The sequence below is a fragment of the Solanum pennellii genome, chromosome 6, assembly GCF_001406875.1.
Source record: "Solanum pennellii chromosome 6, SPENNV200".
Lineage (NCBI taxonomy): Eukaryota > Viridiplantae > Streptophyta > Magnoliopsida > Solanales > Solanaceae > Solanum > Solanum pennellii.
The window spans coordinates 41,625,438-41,644,179 of NC_028642.1; the positions used below are offsets into that span (position 1 = coordinate 41,625,438).

At 34.3% G+C, this 18,742-nt stretch overlaps 2 protein-coding genes across 2 annotated transcripts in view; one reads left to right on the top strand and one right to left on the bottom strand.

The window, feature by feature from the left end:
• The first annotated feature begins 11,685 nt into the window (after window positions 1-11,685).
• LOC107023698 (staphylococcal-like nuclease CAN2) lies at window positions 11,686-13,675 on the top strand. Its single transcript, XM_015224473.2, has 9 exons — window positions 11,686-11,965; window positions 12,042-12,097; window positions 12,184-12,298; window positions 12,370-12,483; window positions 12,560-12,747; window positions 12,822-12,878; window positions 12,956-13,115; window positions 13,187-13,255; window positions 13,332-13,675. Exons 1-9 carry the CDS (start codon window positions 11,837-11,839, stop codon window positions 13,434-13,436), a joined length of 993 nt encoding a protein of 330 aa, XP_015079959.1. The 5' UTR covers window positions 11,686-11,836; the 3' UTR covers window positions 13,437-13,675.
• A 92-nt stretch (window positions 13,676-13,767) lies between these two features.
• The window catches only part of LOC107023699, a 16,424-nt gene continuing 11,449 nt past the window's right edge, over window positions 13,768-18,742 (bottom strand). The window contains exon 4 of the mRNA XM_015224474.2: window positions 13,768-14,063. The gene's annotated coding sequence lies outside the window, so the exon portion shown is untranslated. The remainder of the gene's footprint in view (window positions 14,064-18,742) is intronic.

An 18,742-nucleotide genomic window follows, 5' to 3' on the forward strand; every position in this document is an offset into this window, starting at 1 on the left:
TTTCTTTCTTCTTTTGTCTGATGATCTCCTTAGATCTTGTCAGCTACAACAGTAATCTTCAGAATATACTCTTTCCTTAATTAATTAAGGGGTTGTCTCTTTCCTTGCATCTTGGTCGATATCCGCAATATGCAAAATATATTATATCCTTGATGGACAGATTTGCTCGTTCCCAAGTGTTTGTGCAGATTGATTTGAGATCCCTTGCCATTCGTGTGTTGATCTATCTTTCCTAGTTGATTTCCTTTTTGAAATAATGGATGATTGAATCAATCTTTTAGATTGATTATGTGTTTATCCATTTCCATGGTTGCTGCAGATTGTGAGTTCAATCTATTCTTTGATTGGTGTGATCCTTTTTCGTGTACCTTCTCTTGATCCTGCGATATGAATTCAGTTCGTCATTATTCAAAATATCATAAGTTAACAATCTCCCCCTTTTTGACAATGACAACAATTAAGATTTTTAATAAGAGTTTAATTTGACTTCCCTGTTCAATTCATGATCCCCCTTGTTGTATGCCTACTGTGTATATTTCCAGCATGCTCCCCCTTGCTCTATGGTAAGGTTTAATTATTCTCCCCCTTTGGCATAATCAAAAAGGAAAACAAAAATAAAAGGGGATAGGCCAAAAGAACTCATAGTCATAATGATCACCGAGAGAATACTTCAGGGTGGTGATCACATTCCTCTAAAATGATGAAAATATATTTAGATAGACTAATAGCACTAGTATTATTGCAAAAATACGTACTCCCTCAAAGGATGAATAATAGTCGAGTAGTTTATGCATCATCCAAAGTAGTTAAGTGCCACAACTTTCAACTGCCAAATACTCAAATTCAGTAGTTGAGAGGGCAATAGAGGTCTATTTCCAGGGAATAAGAGATTTTTCCAAAAACTGGCATGATTCACTGGTGTTTTTTCCGTTATTTTTATCACCTGCAAAGTGAGCATCTGAATATCCAATTAAATCAAAACTTTCAAAAAAAAAAAAAAGGATACCATAACCACATATCAAAGGTTCCAATGAGATATCGAATAATTCGTTTCACAACGGTGAGATGTGATTCCTTTGGATAAGATTGAAATCGTGCGCAACCCAAATATTCTTGGGTCCTTGAGGATTAAGATTAACAACTTTTGATCTCCAAATCCATTTTCAAGAGGAAAGTTTCCTACAGTTAAAAATTTGTGACCAATGCCACCACAAGTATAACAAGAGAAATTAATAGCAGTTTCAGCAGAATGATTAGAGGAATTCGATATAGATCTGTTGGTTTTGTAGGAACTTTAATTAGAATATCTTCTCTTGTTGAAAGTAGTTCTGATAAATCTGACAAAATTATGACTAGGAGATTTTTTGATATTGTTTAGCTGCACTTTTAATTTTTCCAATTCTTGTGCTAGAAAGTCGACTTCAAGTTGACTTTCTTCGAGAAAAATCTGCCAGTCTTTCTTTTCTTGAGCAATCTTATTGTATGCATCGACTACTTTTTGTAATTCATCAGTAATCATGTCCAAAGAGTCTTGTAAATCATTACAGTTAGAACAGTTAAAAGCTCTTAGCTCACGTGTTTCACCTAGTGCCATGAAACATATGTTGGCGGTTTTATCATGATCATCTACAAATATTTCTCCTTGACTCCAGGTTTCGTCATTTCTTCGATTATTTCTCCTTCTTCGTTCTGGGCAATTTTGTTTGATATGTCCTTGTTTTCCACAATAGTAGCAATGATCATCATTTCTTTTGAATTAATTGTTATTGAATTACTCTTAAGGTCTCTGCCTTCTTTGTCTAAGCATTTTTTTGACTCCTCTATTTATGAGAGTCATTCATTCGCTTTGATATTCATCGACTTCCTCCCTAATGTCATATATCTCAGTTGTAAATACCACAATCTTCTTTTTATCATATTTTTGTGCCTATTAATATGATTTTGTTCATAGGCCATTAAGTTACCTCGAAGTTCATTGTATGTTATTTTCTGTAGATATCCATCTTCAAGAATGACATCTTTAGTTCGCAAGCCTTGGGGAGACTTCTAACGAGTTTTCTAACTTGTAGTGCATTTGAATACACCATTCCAAGTGCTTTGAGTTCATAAACAATTTTACTGAATCTCGAGAACATGAATTCAACATTTCATCTTCGGCCATTTTGAACAACTCATATTCATTTACAAGTGAACTGATCCGAGCTACCTTTACTTTTGTAGTTCCTTCATAAGTCACTTCTAGTTTGTCCCACATTTCTTTTGCAATTTCACATGTTGATATTTTATCATACTTCGCTCCACTCACTGCACAATATAGCAAACTTATAGCTCTAGCATTAATTTGGGTTACCTCTTGTTGTTCCCTAGTGATATCAAATGATTCAGGATCAAATGGCTTTTCAGTGCCATCTTTTTCAGACAATTCTGGAATAGACTTCGAACCCTTCTTGATTACTATCCATGCTTGATGATCATTTGAAGAGACAAAGATTCTAAATCTATCTTTCCAATGAGAGTAATGTTGTCAATTGAAGTATGGTGGTCAATGTGAAGAGTGTCCGTCTTGAAGTAATGCGCCAAGAATTTGATAGTGTGCCATTGGATCTTTGCTCACGTGTAATTAAACACTTTACTGGTGAGACCTGCTCTGATACCAATTGAAAGTCAAGGCGGNGGGGGGGGGAATTAAAATTCCCTTCCGTGTCGACTTCCTTCTCTGGTCAGTTGACTCAACTGCACGTTAGTTAAGCAGATAAATAGTAATGATAAACTTTCCTTCAATCGACTTCCTACTCTAGTTAACTGACTCACCTACACGTTAGTAAAACAGATAGACGGAAATAATAGCTTTTAGTAAGTAAATAGCACATAGTGTTTTTATACTGATTTAGATCACCAATGTGCCTAGTCTAGTACCCTTGGGTTACAAGGGTTTCCTTAAGAGCTTGTTGAGAACTTGGGTGTTATCAAATGTTACGATTAAGAGCCCGTCTGATATGCAAATCAGATCTTCTTTTTTGACACAACCTCTACCTGTATAACCTACACTCAGATCTTTCTTTCTCTTTTCTTTACAATTGTTCACTCAAAGGTGTAAAGAGTTTTATGAAAGATAAAAGAAGAGTACAATATAAGTTCAAGTAAAGTGCATGCTTCACAACTATGACTAAGAGAGGTTTATATAGAGTGGACGGCTACTGCTCAATTATGGAAACCCAAGGCTGTTCAAATCAAGGATCATTAGATCGAATTCTTGATTGATTTGCAGAATCATGTCCATATCATATTTGTGCATGATTAAATCAATTCCTTCCTTTGTTAGATGATCTAATTGAATCTTGGTTGATATTTGTAAATTTCAGAATATATTATTTCCTTCTTCCTTTGTATAATGATCTCTTGAAATCTTGTCTGCTATAGCAGTAACCTTGAGAATATACTTTTTCCTCAATTAATTAAGGGGTTATCTCTTTCATTGCATCTTGGTTGATATCCTCAATCTGCCAAATATATTATTTCCTTGATCGACAGATTTTCTCGTTCCCAAGTGTTTGTGCAGATTGATTTGAGATTCTTTGCCATTCGTGTGTTGATCTCTCTTTCCTGGTTTATTTCCTTTATGGAGAGATGGATGATTGAATCAATATTTTAGATTGATTATGTGTTGATCCATTTCCATGGTTGCTGCAGATTGTGAGTTCAATCTATTCATTGATTGGTGCGATCCTTTTTCGTGTACCTTTTCTTGGTTTTCTGCGATATGAATTCAGTTTGTCATTTTTCAAAATATATGAATTCAGTTCAATCTATGCCCTATTTTTAGGCATGATATGTAAATTCGAATTCATACTAAATATATCCGATACATAACAATAATCGATCTCAAATAAAAAATCTTATGGACAACACTTTTTTATTTAATGTATCTAGTAGAAATATAACACTTATGGATTTAAATTGATATAATCTTCGTGATGTATCTTCTTAAAATTTTTGATAATTTTGAATCAAAATTGAAAGAATCTTCAATGAACTAGGAGAACAATTTTGAAACTCAAAATTTTAACACTTTTAAATAAAAAATGAAAGGATCTTCAATGAACTGTGAGAAGAATTTTGAATCTCAAAATTTTCGACAATCTTGAATAAAAATTTGAAAGGATCTCCGATAAACTTGAGGTATCACAAAAGAAATTGTGTGCTTGTTCAACAACAATTTCATCACTTTGTGTCCTTCATAACTCAACTTGCTTATCCAAAAATTCGACAAAAAGTTTTTGAATCAAATCTAAAATGTTTTTTGGTTCTGTTAGGATTTATCTATGTATAATTGAAAGTAAAAGGAAACGTAACAAGATCGAAATACTCATTATGTATCGTATGAAATTTTTGGCTAATGGATGAAACAGAGAAAACAATAAACAAGAAGAAAAAATTTAATTTAATTTTAAATTTTTTGGTTTGTTACACTATATGATTGAAATCTTGACAATAATATGAAACGGGAAGCGCAAATTATGAGATCTTGATTTGATTTTCAGTTTTTTCTTTCCTTAATTAATGCAACAGATGGATATTATTAGATCTTGATTTGATTTTTCATCTTTTTTTTTCTTAATAAGTGCAACAGATTGATATATAATGTATCAACAATAATGTTTCCGGATCCTTAATTATGTATACGAAATACCTAAAAAATATGGGATTGTGTAATTAGAAGAAGGTAATTTATGTTTTACACTATGAGATTTATGTAAGTTATACATAAGTTGACTAATATTAAATAAAGATAAGAGATAGAATGATAGAATTTGACTCAAGAAGTTAATGACTTGGTATACCTCATTTTAATATGCTTGTAGTAATGCTTAACACTAAAATTTAAAAAGAAATTTTAAAAAATTACATTTCATTTTTTTTAACACTTTTCACTATTAATTCTTATTTTTTACAAAGTACAAAAGATGTTAAAGAGGATAAAATTATATATTTTAAAAAATTATACTTTTTACTCAAATTTTTTTCTATAAAAATTTTAACACATAATTTATTTTTGACCAAAATTTGAGGCCTCCGAAACTTGGGGGCCTAAAGCAAGGACCCTATTTTCAATAGCATAGAGCCAACCCTGATACCAGACCCTTTCTATACAGAATCTCAAAAGCTGGCATAAAAAATCAGACACAAAACATATGCATATATCCATAGGGCAACCGATGATCCGCGTTTATCACTCGGGTCATATGTTGAATCATGAGAGCCGGTAGATTGACCAATTGATCTTGAGTAATAATATAATAACCTCAATCAGACGTAAGTCACAACGCAAAGCTTCATGTCATCGATATAGGGGAACAATACTTTATTTACTAGCTTAAACAACAGCCATAGAGGTAGGGAATACATCCCCATTCTATTTGCCAATGAAAGTGGGATCAACCTCACAGTAGAAATTACATCCTTAAGTTGGAGCATGACACATACAATCAAACATCTGTTACGTATATTGCCTAAATTTGACTTCTTTGTCTTGTATTTCTTCTTTTGACTAAATTGTTGGGAAAACTCGCAATAACACAAAAATATATATGATCAAAATAATGAAAATAAAATGGAAAAATAATGAGATAAAATATTTCACGTGGAAATTATTTTTAAATAAGGGGAAAGCCACGGGCCAAGAGGAGCTACTAATATAGATAGCAAGAAATTTTTATAATGTGTAGTCACGATTACAATATTCAAAATGATTACTACATACTCAAAAGGAATAACACTCTTTTGATTTTTCACTTAACTAAAAATATCACTCACACTATATTTTTTTTCACAGGCTATTTTCGCCTATGGAAACCTCACATCTCTATGTTTTTCTTTCTCTGTGAATTGGTGTGTGTTTGAAATGAGCAAGGACTCTCTATTTATAGGAGAAATCTATTCCTAATGATGTCACCAATGACATCATGAAAATACTAAAGTTTTAGACTTTGCAACTATGTTGTTATCTTGGTAATATTTAGTTGGTGTATAGTTGTACCAAAGTGAGACATTAATAAAATAATAGGCTTGAAACCACACAAATCTCCCCCTCTAGTCTTATTCACTAGAAGGAGGTATCTTCATCTTCTTCAGAGAGAGCTAATACCCCCACAAGTTCTTTGCATAACTCGAACTTGTCTTCGATATCGTCTTGATCAACATATTTGTAGGATTTTCACTTGTTTGGATCTTTTTAACGTGAAATGATTTACTTTTTACTTTCTTACGAATCCAAGGATATCTGATGTCGATGTGTTATGTCCTTGCATGGTACATGGAGTTCTTGCTCAAGTCTATTGCACTCTAGCTGCCACAACAGACAACATACACCATTTGTTGCAATCCAAGTTCTTGAAGCAACCGCTTTAGCCATATTATCTCTTTACCTATTTTAGTAGTCACAATATACTCATCTTCATCTGTAAATAATGCAACACACTTCTGCAACTTTTACTGCAATTATATAGTTTTTCTTGAAAAAAGTAAACAAATTTCCAGTAGTGGATATCATGTTATCAAGGTCACCTACCATATCAACATTTGTATAGCCCTTCAAGATTGAATCTAATGCTCCAAAACACAAGCATTCATCTAAGCTTTCCCTAAAATATTTGAGTATCCACTTCACAGCTTCCCAATGTTATTTTTTTGAATTGTAGAGAAATCTGCTAACAACACCAACTGCGTGAGTAATATTAAGTCTAATGCGTAACATTACATACATTTAGACTTTCAAAGATGGAGGAATATGAAACTTTGGTCATGCTATCTTTTTCCTCCCTAGCAGTAGGACACATCTTTTTGCTCAACTTCATATGACCAGAAAGAGGTTGTGCTAATATGCTTAGCATTCTGCATATTGAATCGTTCGAGTACACGTTCAATGTACTTCTGTGACAAATAAATTTTCTTTTCATCTTTGAGACGAGTAATTTTCATGACCAAAATTTGTTTGGAATGACCCAAGTCTTTCATATACACAATTCTTTCTTCAACTTGTCAATCTTGAAAGTATTTTTACCCACAATCAACATATCATCCACATACAAAAAGAGGATGATAAAAACATCATCAATTTTTTTTTTGTACAAATACACAATGATCGAAAGAAGTCTTCTTATAGCTTTGCTCCCTTGTAACAGATTCCTGCCACCAAGCTTTGACAAGTCGCTAACTTAAACTTCTTATACCATTGTCTAGGAGCTTGCTTTAGGTCATAGAGTTTGCAAACAAAATTTTCTTTACCATTTACTTTGAAGCATTCATATTGTTCCATATAAATCTCTTCTTCTAGGTCACAATGAATGAGAATCATCTTCACATCAATCTGCTCAATCGCTAAACTAAGATTAGTAGCCAAACCTAGAACTATAAGAATTGAGGACATCTTCATGTCAAGAAAAAATATTTCGCAAAAGTCAATAATCTTTCTTTGACCAAATACCTTAAAAACCAATCTAGCTTTGTATCTGGCATCAAGTTATGTTTTTCAACTTTAACTTTGAACACCAACTTGTTCTTCAAAGCTATAATGCCCTTGGGCAATTTCACTAAATCATAGTGAATCTCATGTAGAGACTTCATCTCATCTTGTATGACTTTAATCCACTGATCCTTGTGCTCATCTTTCATGACCTCCTCATAACATTCACGTTCTCCCCGTCAATGAGCAATACATACTAATTGGTTGAATAATGATAAGAAGGAACCAGCTATCTTGTGGACTTCCTAAGTAGAATATTTAATTCGTCCAAAACTTCATGAGAAAGAGGACTATCAATAACAATATCATTGTTATTACCAACATAAACATGTTGATTCGATACAAGATTCTGGGAGTTACCATGATTATCAAGCCCAACAACATCATACACACTTGTGTGAGGAAGTTCATTTAGATAAACTATGCCATCAATACTTGAAAATTCTAGCTTCTCCCTTTTGTCAATATCTTAAATTGTTTGATTATCCATGAAAAATATCATGAATCTTCACGAGTTCCTTCTCAATTGGCTCATATTTCTTGTAACCATATTAATCAAGGTCATATCCAATGAAGATGCATTGCCTTGTCTTGGCATCTAACTTTGACTTTTCATGTTTAAGCACATGTACAAAAGTTTTGCAACCAAATACTATTAAATGGTCATCGGAAGCATCCTTGACATATGAAACTCTTTTTTTGGAACATCACTTTGCTAAAACAATAGGAGATAGATTAATTACATGTGCAGTGGTCAATAAAGTCGCACCCCAAAATGAGTTCGATAACTATGCTTCAGAAAGCAAACATCTAACTTTTTTCATCAAGGTCATGTTCACCCCTCATCCAAACCACCATTAAGTTGAGGAGTCTTATAAGGAGTCTTCTGGTGTCTAATACCTTGATGCTTGCAATATTCGTCAAACGGTTAAAAATATTCACCACCATTATCAATACAGATACATTTCAGTTTCTTTTCAATCTCTCTTTCAATTGAAGCCTAAAATTACTTGAAGACACCTAACACTTGGTTTTTAGTCTTTAAGATATAGACTCAAAATTTTCTTGAGTATTCTTCAATAAAAGTGACGAATTAAAGTACACCACCGAATGTTCTTATCTCCATTGGACCGCATAAATTAGAGTGCACCAATTCAATCAACTCTGTCTTTCTCGAAGAAAGGTTAGATTTAAAGGAAACTCTATTTTGTTTACTAGTCAAGCAGTGTTCACTCTTTTCTAATTTAGCACTTTGGAGATCTGACAATAGTTTCTTTTTGGCTAAAAGATTAAGTTCCTTCTCGCTGATGTGGCTAAGCCTCTTGTGCCATAATGTTGAAGAGTTATCGCTCTCATCGCATTCATTATATCAACACAAGCAGAAGATGTACTCTAGTATAGATCATGATTTTTAATTACCACGACCCATAACCAAGGAACCCTTAGTGGGTTTCCATTTTCCATCACCTTTGGTACCAACATATCCTTCATCGTCCAAAACAGCAATAGAAATTAGGTGCACACAAACATCAGGAGCCTGTTTTACATTGTTCAAAACTAGTTTAGTTCCAACACTAGTTTCCAAACAAATTGTACAAATACCAACCACCCTAGAATAGTCTCATTACCCATACTCAAGGTTCCAAAATCACTAGGAGTATGAGAAAAAAATCCTTCCTTAATGTCACATGAGATGCGGTACCAGTGTCCACAAACCACCTTGACTCATCACAAGCAATATTTATCATATCCGCATCAAGGACGGTAACAAAATCTTCCTTGGTGACTGTGACTAGGCAATTTTCAATGACAACTTCTTTACTGTACTCTTTTTTTTTTTTTGCTCTCCCTCCTCAACTCTCTGCAAAACTTATTTGTGTGTCTTTTAATGTCACAATGATAACACTCAATATTCTTAAGTTTGGCTCTAAATGTTCTCCTATTTTTTTTCTGTATTTTGAGTACCACGAGTTTTGTTTCTCCTTACATTTGACAAAGAATAATCTAGAGAATTTTCTTCTCATCTCTTTGTTCAAGACACTACTTTTGGCGAAATTCATAAAGATCACAACATCCGAAGCAGAATTTGACAATAAAGTTCTAAATGTTTCCCAAGAGTTTGATAAAAATCAAATAGAAGCAAGTCTTGCATTTCTTCATAAAATTTGATGCCCACAGTAGATAATTGGTTCATGATCCCCTGAAAATTATTCAGATGGTCAGTCATCGTAGAACCATCATGATACTTTAAACTCAACATCTTCTTTATTAAGAACATTTTGTTGTTACCAGTCTTTCGAGTATACAAACTTTCAATATGCTCCCATAAGGTTCGAGCATGTGTATCTCGAGAAATATGGTTCAACAGATTATCGTCAACATTGCCTAATGAATCTACTCTTTATCTGTTTTATTATGAGGCTTTACAGTGGCAAAAATTGATTTGTAAAAATTTTTGACATAAAGTAGATCTTCAATTCCCCCTTCCAAATGACATAATTAACATCATCCAAAGTAACCATTGTATTTGTGTTGACTTCTATCACCACCACCACCACCACCCCCTCCAAAAAGAAATATAGTTATTACAAATCAAAATATTTTTTTCTGATTTGAAAATTCAGATGTGCTGCAACAACAGATTATACTCTGCTGAAACCTTGACTCTAATACTAGTTTTTTAGGAAAACACAGACTAACACAAAAATACATATGGTCAAATAATAAAACTAAAATGAAAAAATAATGACACCAAAAATTTTATGTGAAAATCCTTTTAAATAAGGGAAAAATCACTGGCCAAGAGGAACAACTACTATCACAATAACAATAATTTTTACAATGTGTAGTCACAAATACAATATTCAAAATAACTACTACACATTCTAAAGGAATAACACTCTTTTAATTTTTGACCTTACTAAAAATATCGCTCACACTCTATTTTTCTTCATAGACTATTTTCTTAACCTCACAACTCTCTTTCTCTGTGCATTGGTGTAGGTTTGAAATGAACAAAGGCTCTCTATTCATACGAGAAATATACTCCTAATAATGTCACCATTGACATGATAAAATACTATTTTTGGTAAGATTAGTTGGTATGTAATTGTATCAAAGTGAGACTTTAAAAAAAGGGGGCCGAAACCCTACACAAATACCTATAAAACTATAGAAAAACACAAAAACACATCAAAAGACATTGAGGACTTAGGAGAAAATATCAAATATGTCATATAGATGGACACACTCATAATAACTCTTAGGTCATCAAGAATCACAATCTCGAGCATTGTGTCAATCTGCCTCCAATCAATTTCGGGTCAAGCGTCACAGTAGATACTCATTGCACACTGAAGCAACACTTCAACTCTATAAATCTATAAAAGAAGCCTCTTTATTTTATCTATATACACGATTTAATTTTTTGGGCAAAGGGTGTTCGACTGACCACCTTTTCTTGTCTGTAGCTCCACCCATGCCCCTATCGTACAAAATTGGCTCACATATATTGTTACAAAAGTAGCTCACGTAACTCCTACCATTACAAAAATGATAAAATTAACTATAAATTAATTTTTGAATTTTTTTAAAAATTACATATTTGACTTTTCTTACATAAAAAAAAATATTTTTTGACTTTTTTGATCATTATTATTTGAGCTTCTTATTCTTATTTCATTGTTTCTTTCTTTCTTTAGTGTAAAAATAAGAGAAATAAAAGAAAAGAGATGCAAATGAAAAAGACATAATTGTAATCTAGTTTTTATATCTCTATAAAAAAAATTGTGGGTACAAGAAAATAAGTGAAATAAAATAAAATTTGACCATAAAAATAATAAATTCAACCGCTGAATTAATAAAAAAGTGTGAAAATGATCAAGTAAACCTCTCCATAAATAATTTTAGTAAAAATATTAAAAATTGACTTACTTTAATTAAAGAAAAAAAAGTATATATGTGTCACTTTCTTTAAGGAAAATATATCACCCCTAAATAAAAACCATTTAATCATTTCCCAATTCATCTTAACCCGTTTGAACCAACATAGGTCGGCCGTGGATGCAAGAGTGAAATTAAAATTGACAAGAGGACACGAAATGTTGCAAAATTAAAGGACCGTTGAGTCGTTGACCCACAAATTAGATTGAAGTGTAGATACTACGTATCGTTATAAACGGAATACGTTACCTACTTTTCGTGATTGGTTCCTAAATTTGATCTAACAAAAGATTCTTCTTCTTCTTCTTCTTCTAACCTAAAAAGCTCAATAATAATAATAATCTCTGTTTGGGAATAATTTAGATCCGAAGAATGGGAAACGCTCTAAGATCCTTGTATGTTAATTGCTGCAAACCTTCAGCAGACTCTGATTCCCTCACCCATCATCCTGGCGTTTCCGCTTTAGCACACGATCTCTACAACTTTGAAATCAACTCACAGGTAATTGACGTTCAACAATTACAACTTTTTTTTTTAAAGATCCTATCTGGGTTTCTCAATTTTTTTTTCTCTTTAGGTTCCTCAAGGACTAAGTACGCATGTTGTATCATCCAAGAAGGCGCAATCTAACTGGTAAAACTTTAGAGAATTGGGAGTAGTAGCTCAAGAATATCTGTTTGATTTCTCCCTAAATTGTACATTTTTGGTGATAAATGAAGGTATAAGAAACTTTCGGATGCGTGGAGAGAAACAAAGCCTCCTCCTAAAACACCCGAAGAAGCTTCAAGGTTTGTCATTCAGACCTTGAAGAGACATCAAAAAGCAGATGTTGAGGTTTGTAACTTAGTACTGAATTTCCCCAACACTCAACAACTTGTTATAATGTGTAGCAAAATTGATTTCAGGGGTTACTGGCTTTCTATGGTCTTCCTCTTCCTCACTCCTTAGTAGAACTAACTAGTGATGGCACTCCTCCATCACACCAACAAGGACTCAAGTTTGAATTGCGTACTCTCCCTGTAAGAATATCGAAACTTGCTTAGCCTCTGAATCTTCAAAATTAGCATTGTAATACTCGTAGAATGTATGTGCTAGGTGGATGCAAAGGCTGTGGCAGACGGAGATACAGTAACTGTATATGTTAGTACAACAGATCCTAGAGAGGCAGCATGTCTCCCAAGAGACGTGCAAAATGCAGCTATTCAAAGATCAAAGGCACGGGCTCAGAAAAATTATGCAAAAGCAGATCAACTGCACAAGCAGATCATAGATTCAGGATATAGGTAAGTTGCATAAAGCATACCTTGGTCTCTTCTTTAACTTTCATTTCAACCAATTTGTTGAGATTCTGTCACAGGTCAATACCAGTGAACCATGAGGAAGTTCTTGCTCGAAAATATAGAATCAGACTAAGGTATTAAGACACTTGGAGATCTTTAATTTCTATATATAATTTGTGAAATTGGTAATAACGAATGAAGAAGAAATCAGGGGGATAGATGCACCAGAAAGTGCAATGCCATATGGTAAAGAGGCCAAGGAAGAACTGACTAAAGTTCTCCAGGGTAAGAGTTTAAGGGTCTTAGTTTTTGATGAAGATCGTTATGGCCGCTGTGTAGGGGATATATACTGCAATGGCATATTTGCACAGGTATTGACCATTCCTTCTTCTCTCAGTTATTCAATTAGGCTCTTCCAGTTCTAAGTTGGCTTCTCAAGTAGGAAGTGATGTTAAAGAAGGGCTTGGCCTGGCACTATACTGCGTATGACAAGCGTCCAGAGTTAGATAAGGTAATCTGCATTTTTATTTTGCTATAGACTGACGACCAAACCAATTTTTTCTTAATATATTTCTCTATGGTTTAAGTGGGAGAAAGAAGCTCGAGCAAAACGAATTGGCCTGTGGGCATCCAGAAATCCTGAAATGCCATGGGAGTGGAGGAAACTGAAACGCGAAAACCAACGTTCATGAATAACTAATTCAACAGAGAGTTGCCCTAAAACATTAAAGGCACAAGGAAGTCACAGTAATGTTGTATTCAATTGTCAAATTGTGTTAATATAGAGGAGTTGCAATGAAGAAGCTACATCTCCTAATAATTTAAAACCAAGGAAGCCAAATTTAGTGTGTACTTGGGCATCCTTGTTGTATATTGTATATCTATTTCTCAGGTGCTTCTATATCTATAACCATCAAAACGTTTTCCTCTTCCTCTTTTTTTCTTAGGTTTCTGTACCAAAATAAACTACAAAATATACCAATGTTTGCTGCAGTTGGACAACTCTCTAACAAACATCATGACTTGAAAGGCAAAATCCACTGAAGCTGGCTTGACGAACTAAAAAAAGAATAATCACCTTTTTCAGTTTTCTTCCCAGTTAAACCAGAATTACAAGATCAAACCACCATGACACAACGAAAACCAAAACTAATTAAAAATAATGTTATTTGCTAACAGTCCAGTCAGAACTATGGACATGGAGTACTTCAAGTGAAAAAAAAAAGATATCATGGAGATCAGAACAGCAGGTCCAGTTGAATGTCTGTTACCAAACTGCAAGGTACTGACGGCTCGCATATGGATAGCACAAAAATACACTGCATAAAACAAATTCTAATTAGTGTATTTTAGGATATAAAGTTCCAGGCATGAAAATTATGCCGTGCCCATAAGCAGAAGAAATTTGAGAAGGATGCTAAAACATGCGAGTACAATTTAACATTTTGCTCCATTTCTACTGAGAGATGATTGGATAAGCAACCAGACTCTGCCCCTCATCAACCCCAAAAAAGACTACTATAAAAGAAAAGAGGCTACAGTACACAGCTGGGAAAAAAAAGTAGTTGTTGCCTAGACCTCTAACAATTGCAGCTAATAGTTGTATTTCCACCATCATATCCTGCACACTTTGCTTCCTAATGACACATTACACATGTATTAGGATATCATTTGTTCTGATACAAGCAACAGAAAATACCCCCAACAGTTGCCCCTTCTGCATTACTTGATGGAGACTCATAAATGATACTTCACAAATGGGAGTTACCCAACCAAGAATGACAACAGATATCACAAAGACGGAAAAAGCAAGTGCTCTTCATTTTTTACAACAGTAAAAATGCTCATGTTTTACTCAGTAAAGCAACAATCTCATAAATATCCAAAAATCAAAACCAACTTAATTTGCTTTCCCAATGAGTGGGCAAACTGGAGATGCATAAAATGAATCAAAAGACATTGAGAAACTAGTGTGGACTCGACTAAAATTGCAAATGAGCAAATTATAATCTCTTCCTTTATCAACAGAGAGAAATTGTCACAAGTGGTGGAGCAAAAGATAGCCACACTTAAAAAAAAATGAGTCTCTAGCAGAAGGACAAAATTGTCCAGTTTGTTCCATCTTAAATCCCTTTCAAGCAACTTTATATAAAGCCTTTAACATACACACTTACGTATTTGGTTTGGGTTTCGGTTTGGTGGGTCACAGGTTAGGTTTAATGGGGGGATTCCTTCAAAACAAATAAATTATCTGTGGATCCACACATAATCAACGTTACATTTTATTGTTGAACACTACATGGTGAATCATATTGTATGGTGATATAGTTAATATTATTAAATAAAATTAACAAAAACTTTCTATAAATGTAGGGGAAAAGGTCAAATATATGCAATCAGATCAAACAAACTCAAGCACGCAATCTCTGTGTGATGTGTGGCATATACTTTTTCTATTTCTTTCAGATAAGTATGTTTGTGTGATATGTGCTTAATGGAGCACACATATTGTGCATGATAAGAAGTACTCCCTCCATCCCATATTAGTTGTCCGCTTCCGTAATTTGGGACAACTATTTATAGTAAGGTGAACCACTAATATGGGACGGAGGGAGCAGAAAATAACTTAGTGGCCAATACCCACCAAAATACACATCAAAAGTGGCTCAACAACTTCCCATCCTTAGCACTAGCAATAGTTCGAGGTGTACCATGCAATTTAACTTCTTTTACAAATAATTTAGCAACATAAGAAGCATAAATAGTTTTTAAGCATAAAGGGAACGACACACTTGAGAACCTATCTTTTAAACATTATAAAAACGCAACACCAGAAAACAACAAACATAAAGTCCTCTAATTTGTTCAAAACCCATTAATTTAAAGAGAAATGTACACCAGCAACTTTAATTCCATCCCAAGTTTGTCGAGATCAACAAGATGGAAGGGAACAGTGAGAAAACAAGCGGGAGGAAGGAAAAAAGAAAAGAAAGAGGGCCGAGAAAAAAAAACAGCCAGGAAAGAGGCAGCAACAAGAAAGAAAAGAAACAAGGGGGTTTGACAAAAATAGGAACCAAAAAAATAAAAAAATCTATACATAATAATCAGAATGATTTGAGTATAAGAAAAGAGGGTAGTCCAAATACTCCTTACATGTACAGATTTGTTTAATTCTAATGAATTCATTTCTTTCTTTACGTACTTCTATTTCCAATCTTTTGTATGATTTTGAAAATGTATTTCCTAAGGATTTACCACCTTTAAGAGGAATAGAACATCAAATTGATTTTGTGACAGTATCTCAAATTCCAAATAGGCCTCTTCATGTAGGAGCAATCCTGAAGAAACAAAGGATCTGCAAAGACAATTTGGGGAGCTTTTTGAAAAAAGTTTGGAAAAAAAGGACACGAGTACATATTACATACAATGCATTAGTCCAATTGATGCAAAGGACGGAACTTGGAGTATGTACGGGGACGGTTGCGCCATGAATTAAATAATGGTAAAGTATTGTCATCTTATTCTTCGTCTTATAACATGTTAGATCCATCATCAATGGCATTGTTCTGAAGTCTTCTCCAAAATTAATTTGAGGAGTAGTTACCATCAAATTATAGTGAATCCTTGTGATGAATGGAAAACTGCTTAAGGCCAAGTATGGTTTATATGATTGTTAGTGATGCATTTTGACTTAACTAATGCATCTAGTTCCGTGAGAGTAATGAACCATATCTTAAGAGATTCAAGACCAAAAGTTACTGATAGATGATGAGGCTTACTTGAGGGCTGCCCTGACAGTGGAGTTTGAGGAAAATGCAAAACAGGAGGAAGTGGTCTGGAGACAAAGATCAAGGGCATGGTGGCTTAAAGAAGGGGACAAAAACACCAAATTATTTCATAGAACTGCAAACTGTCATAGAAGGTTTAATAACATTGATAGGTTGGTTAGTAAAGAAACTACCTTAGATGAACCCTTAGAGATCAAAGGAGACCATCAATTTCTACCAGAATCTTCACGAAGAAACAAATGGAGATCACTCTATAATACCAAAGCAGAGCCTATGATCAATGAGGACGATAATAATATGCTTCAGTCAATTTGGGGAATGGGAAATTAAAGACTCTGTAATGGCATGTCCTGGGAACAAGGCCCTTGCCCTGATGGCTTCTCTATGGCATTCTTTATTCACTGTTGGGAGGTGATGAGTAGTGAAGTTGTGGCTCTTGTTTAGAATTTTATGACCAAGGTTACTTCGAAAAAAGTTCCAATGCTACTTCCATTGTACTGATACCAAAAATGTGGGGGGCTAAAGAGTTGAAGGATTTTAGACCTACTGATAGAGCATTTAGAAAATTATCTCAAAAATCCTGCCTGAAACTCAAGAAGGTAGTGTCAAAGTTGGTGGACAACCAGCAGCTGGCATTCATCCATGGATGTCATTTTTAGTAGCTAATGAATGTGTGGTGTGAGAAAAATTACAAAGGCCCCTGGCATCTTATGTTAGTTATGATGAGAAGGCTTATGATCATCTTAACTAGGCATTCTTATGGAGGACATTAGACAAGAAGGGCTATGGTAATTGACGGATTAATTGGATAAAGTTCTGCTGTAACACAGTAAATTTCTCAATCTTGATCACCATTTAGTTTTTTCTCGTCTAAGAGAGGCCTCAGACAAGGGGATCCTCTCTACCCTTTTCTCTTTATTTTGGCAATGGAAGGTCAAATGAAATGTTGGGAACAGCTCAGGTTAATAATTGGATCAGGGGTTTAAATGTTAAGCCTGGAGATGGTCTTGGTCTGTCTATTTCCCACCTTCAATATGCTAATGATACATTGGTGCTTTGTGATGTAAATAGTGACCAAATGAAACATTTGAGAGTTATATTCATTTTGTTTGAAGCTATTTCTGGACTTCATGTCAACTAGGGGAAAAGTCTTGTTTACCCAATTAATGAGGTTCAAGGAATTAACAGTCTGGCCAAAAATTTTGGGAGGGAGATAGGAAAACTGCCTACTACTTACCTCGGCATGCCCATGGGTGCTAAGAGTAAGTCACAAAGTATTTGGAATGCTATCTTAGAGAAGTGTCAAAACTTGTCTATTGGAAGAGTCAATATCACTCTTTTGGAGGTAGATTGATTTTAATCAACAATGCCAACTTATATGATGTCCTTATTCCCCATGCCAATGAATACTGGCATGTTATCAGGAAACTGGATGAAATCGGAAGGAATTTTCTCTGAAATTGTGAGAACAGGAAGATGCACTTAGTAAAGTGGGAATCTATTATAACTCGCAAGGAGGAAGGTGGAATGGGAATAAGAAATCTGAAATCACAATTCTATAGCCTCCTATCAAAATGGCTATGGAAAATTTGCAACTGTGGAAAAATCTCTATGGAAAGAAACTATAACAACAAGGTATGGGATGGGGATGGTTACTGGACCACCACCAAGGCACCTATGACTCCAGAGTCCAGATGGTGTTGGCTTATGGAGATCAATTAGGAATCCGTAGCCCAAAATTATTAAAAATTCCAAGATTAAAGTAGAGGCAAGGAAGACCTTATTCTGGGATGATATCTGGTCAGGTCAACACTATTTGAAGTCTCTATTTCCTGACCTTCACTTTTTGAGCCAGCAGAGAATTTCACAGTTATGGAGGTAAGGGACAACCCCAAGGAATTTCAATTTCAGAAGACTTCTTAACAATTGGGAAGTTGATAGATTGACAGAATTCTACAAGACTCAGGAACAGGTCCAAGATCTCACCACAAATGAAGACAGCTTAATTAGATGAAAGACTAGCTGGGAGGATTCTCTGTTAAATCTGTTTATAACTGTTTCCAGCTTAGTTGCGCGGACTCTTCACTTTAGATATTGCACCCGTGTCGGATTCTCCTAAAATACACTACTTTTGGCGAATCTGACATGCACCCGTTGACATTTTTGAAGAGTCCAAGCAACATAGGTTTTTATATATATATATATATATA

What these genes read in the sequence shown, in the direction of transcription:
- LOC107023698 (XM_015224473.2), top strand. Translation starts at nt 11,837, where the DNA reads ATGGGAAACGCTCTAAGATCCTTGTATGTTAATTGCTGCAAACCTTCA. An exon ending in ATCAAAAAGCAGATGTTGAG is followed by an intron (nt 12,299 to 12,369) that starts GTTTGTAACTTA and finishes AATTGATTTCAG; the next exon opens with GGGTTACTGGCTTTCTATGG. An exon ending in AAATATAGAATCAGACTAAG is followed by an intron (nt 12,879 to 12,955) that starts GTATTAAGACAC and finishes AGAAGAAATCAG; the next exon opens with GGGGATAGATGCACCAGAAA.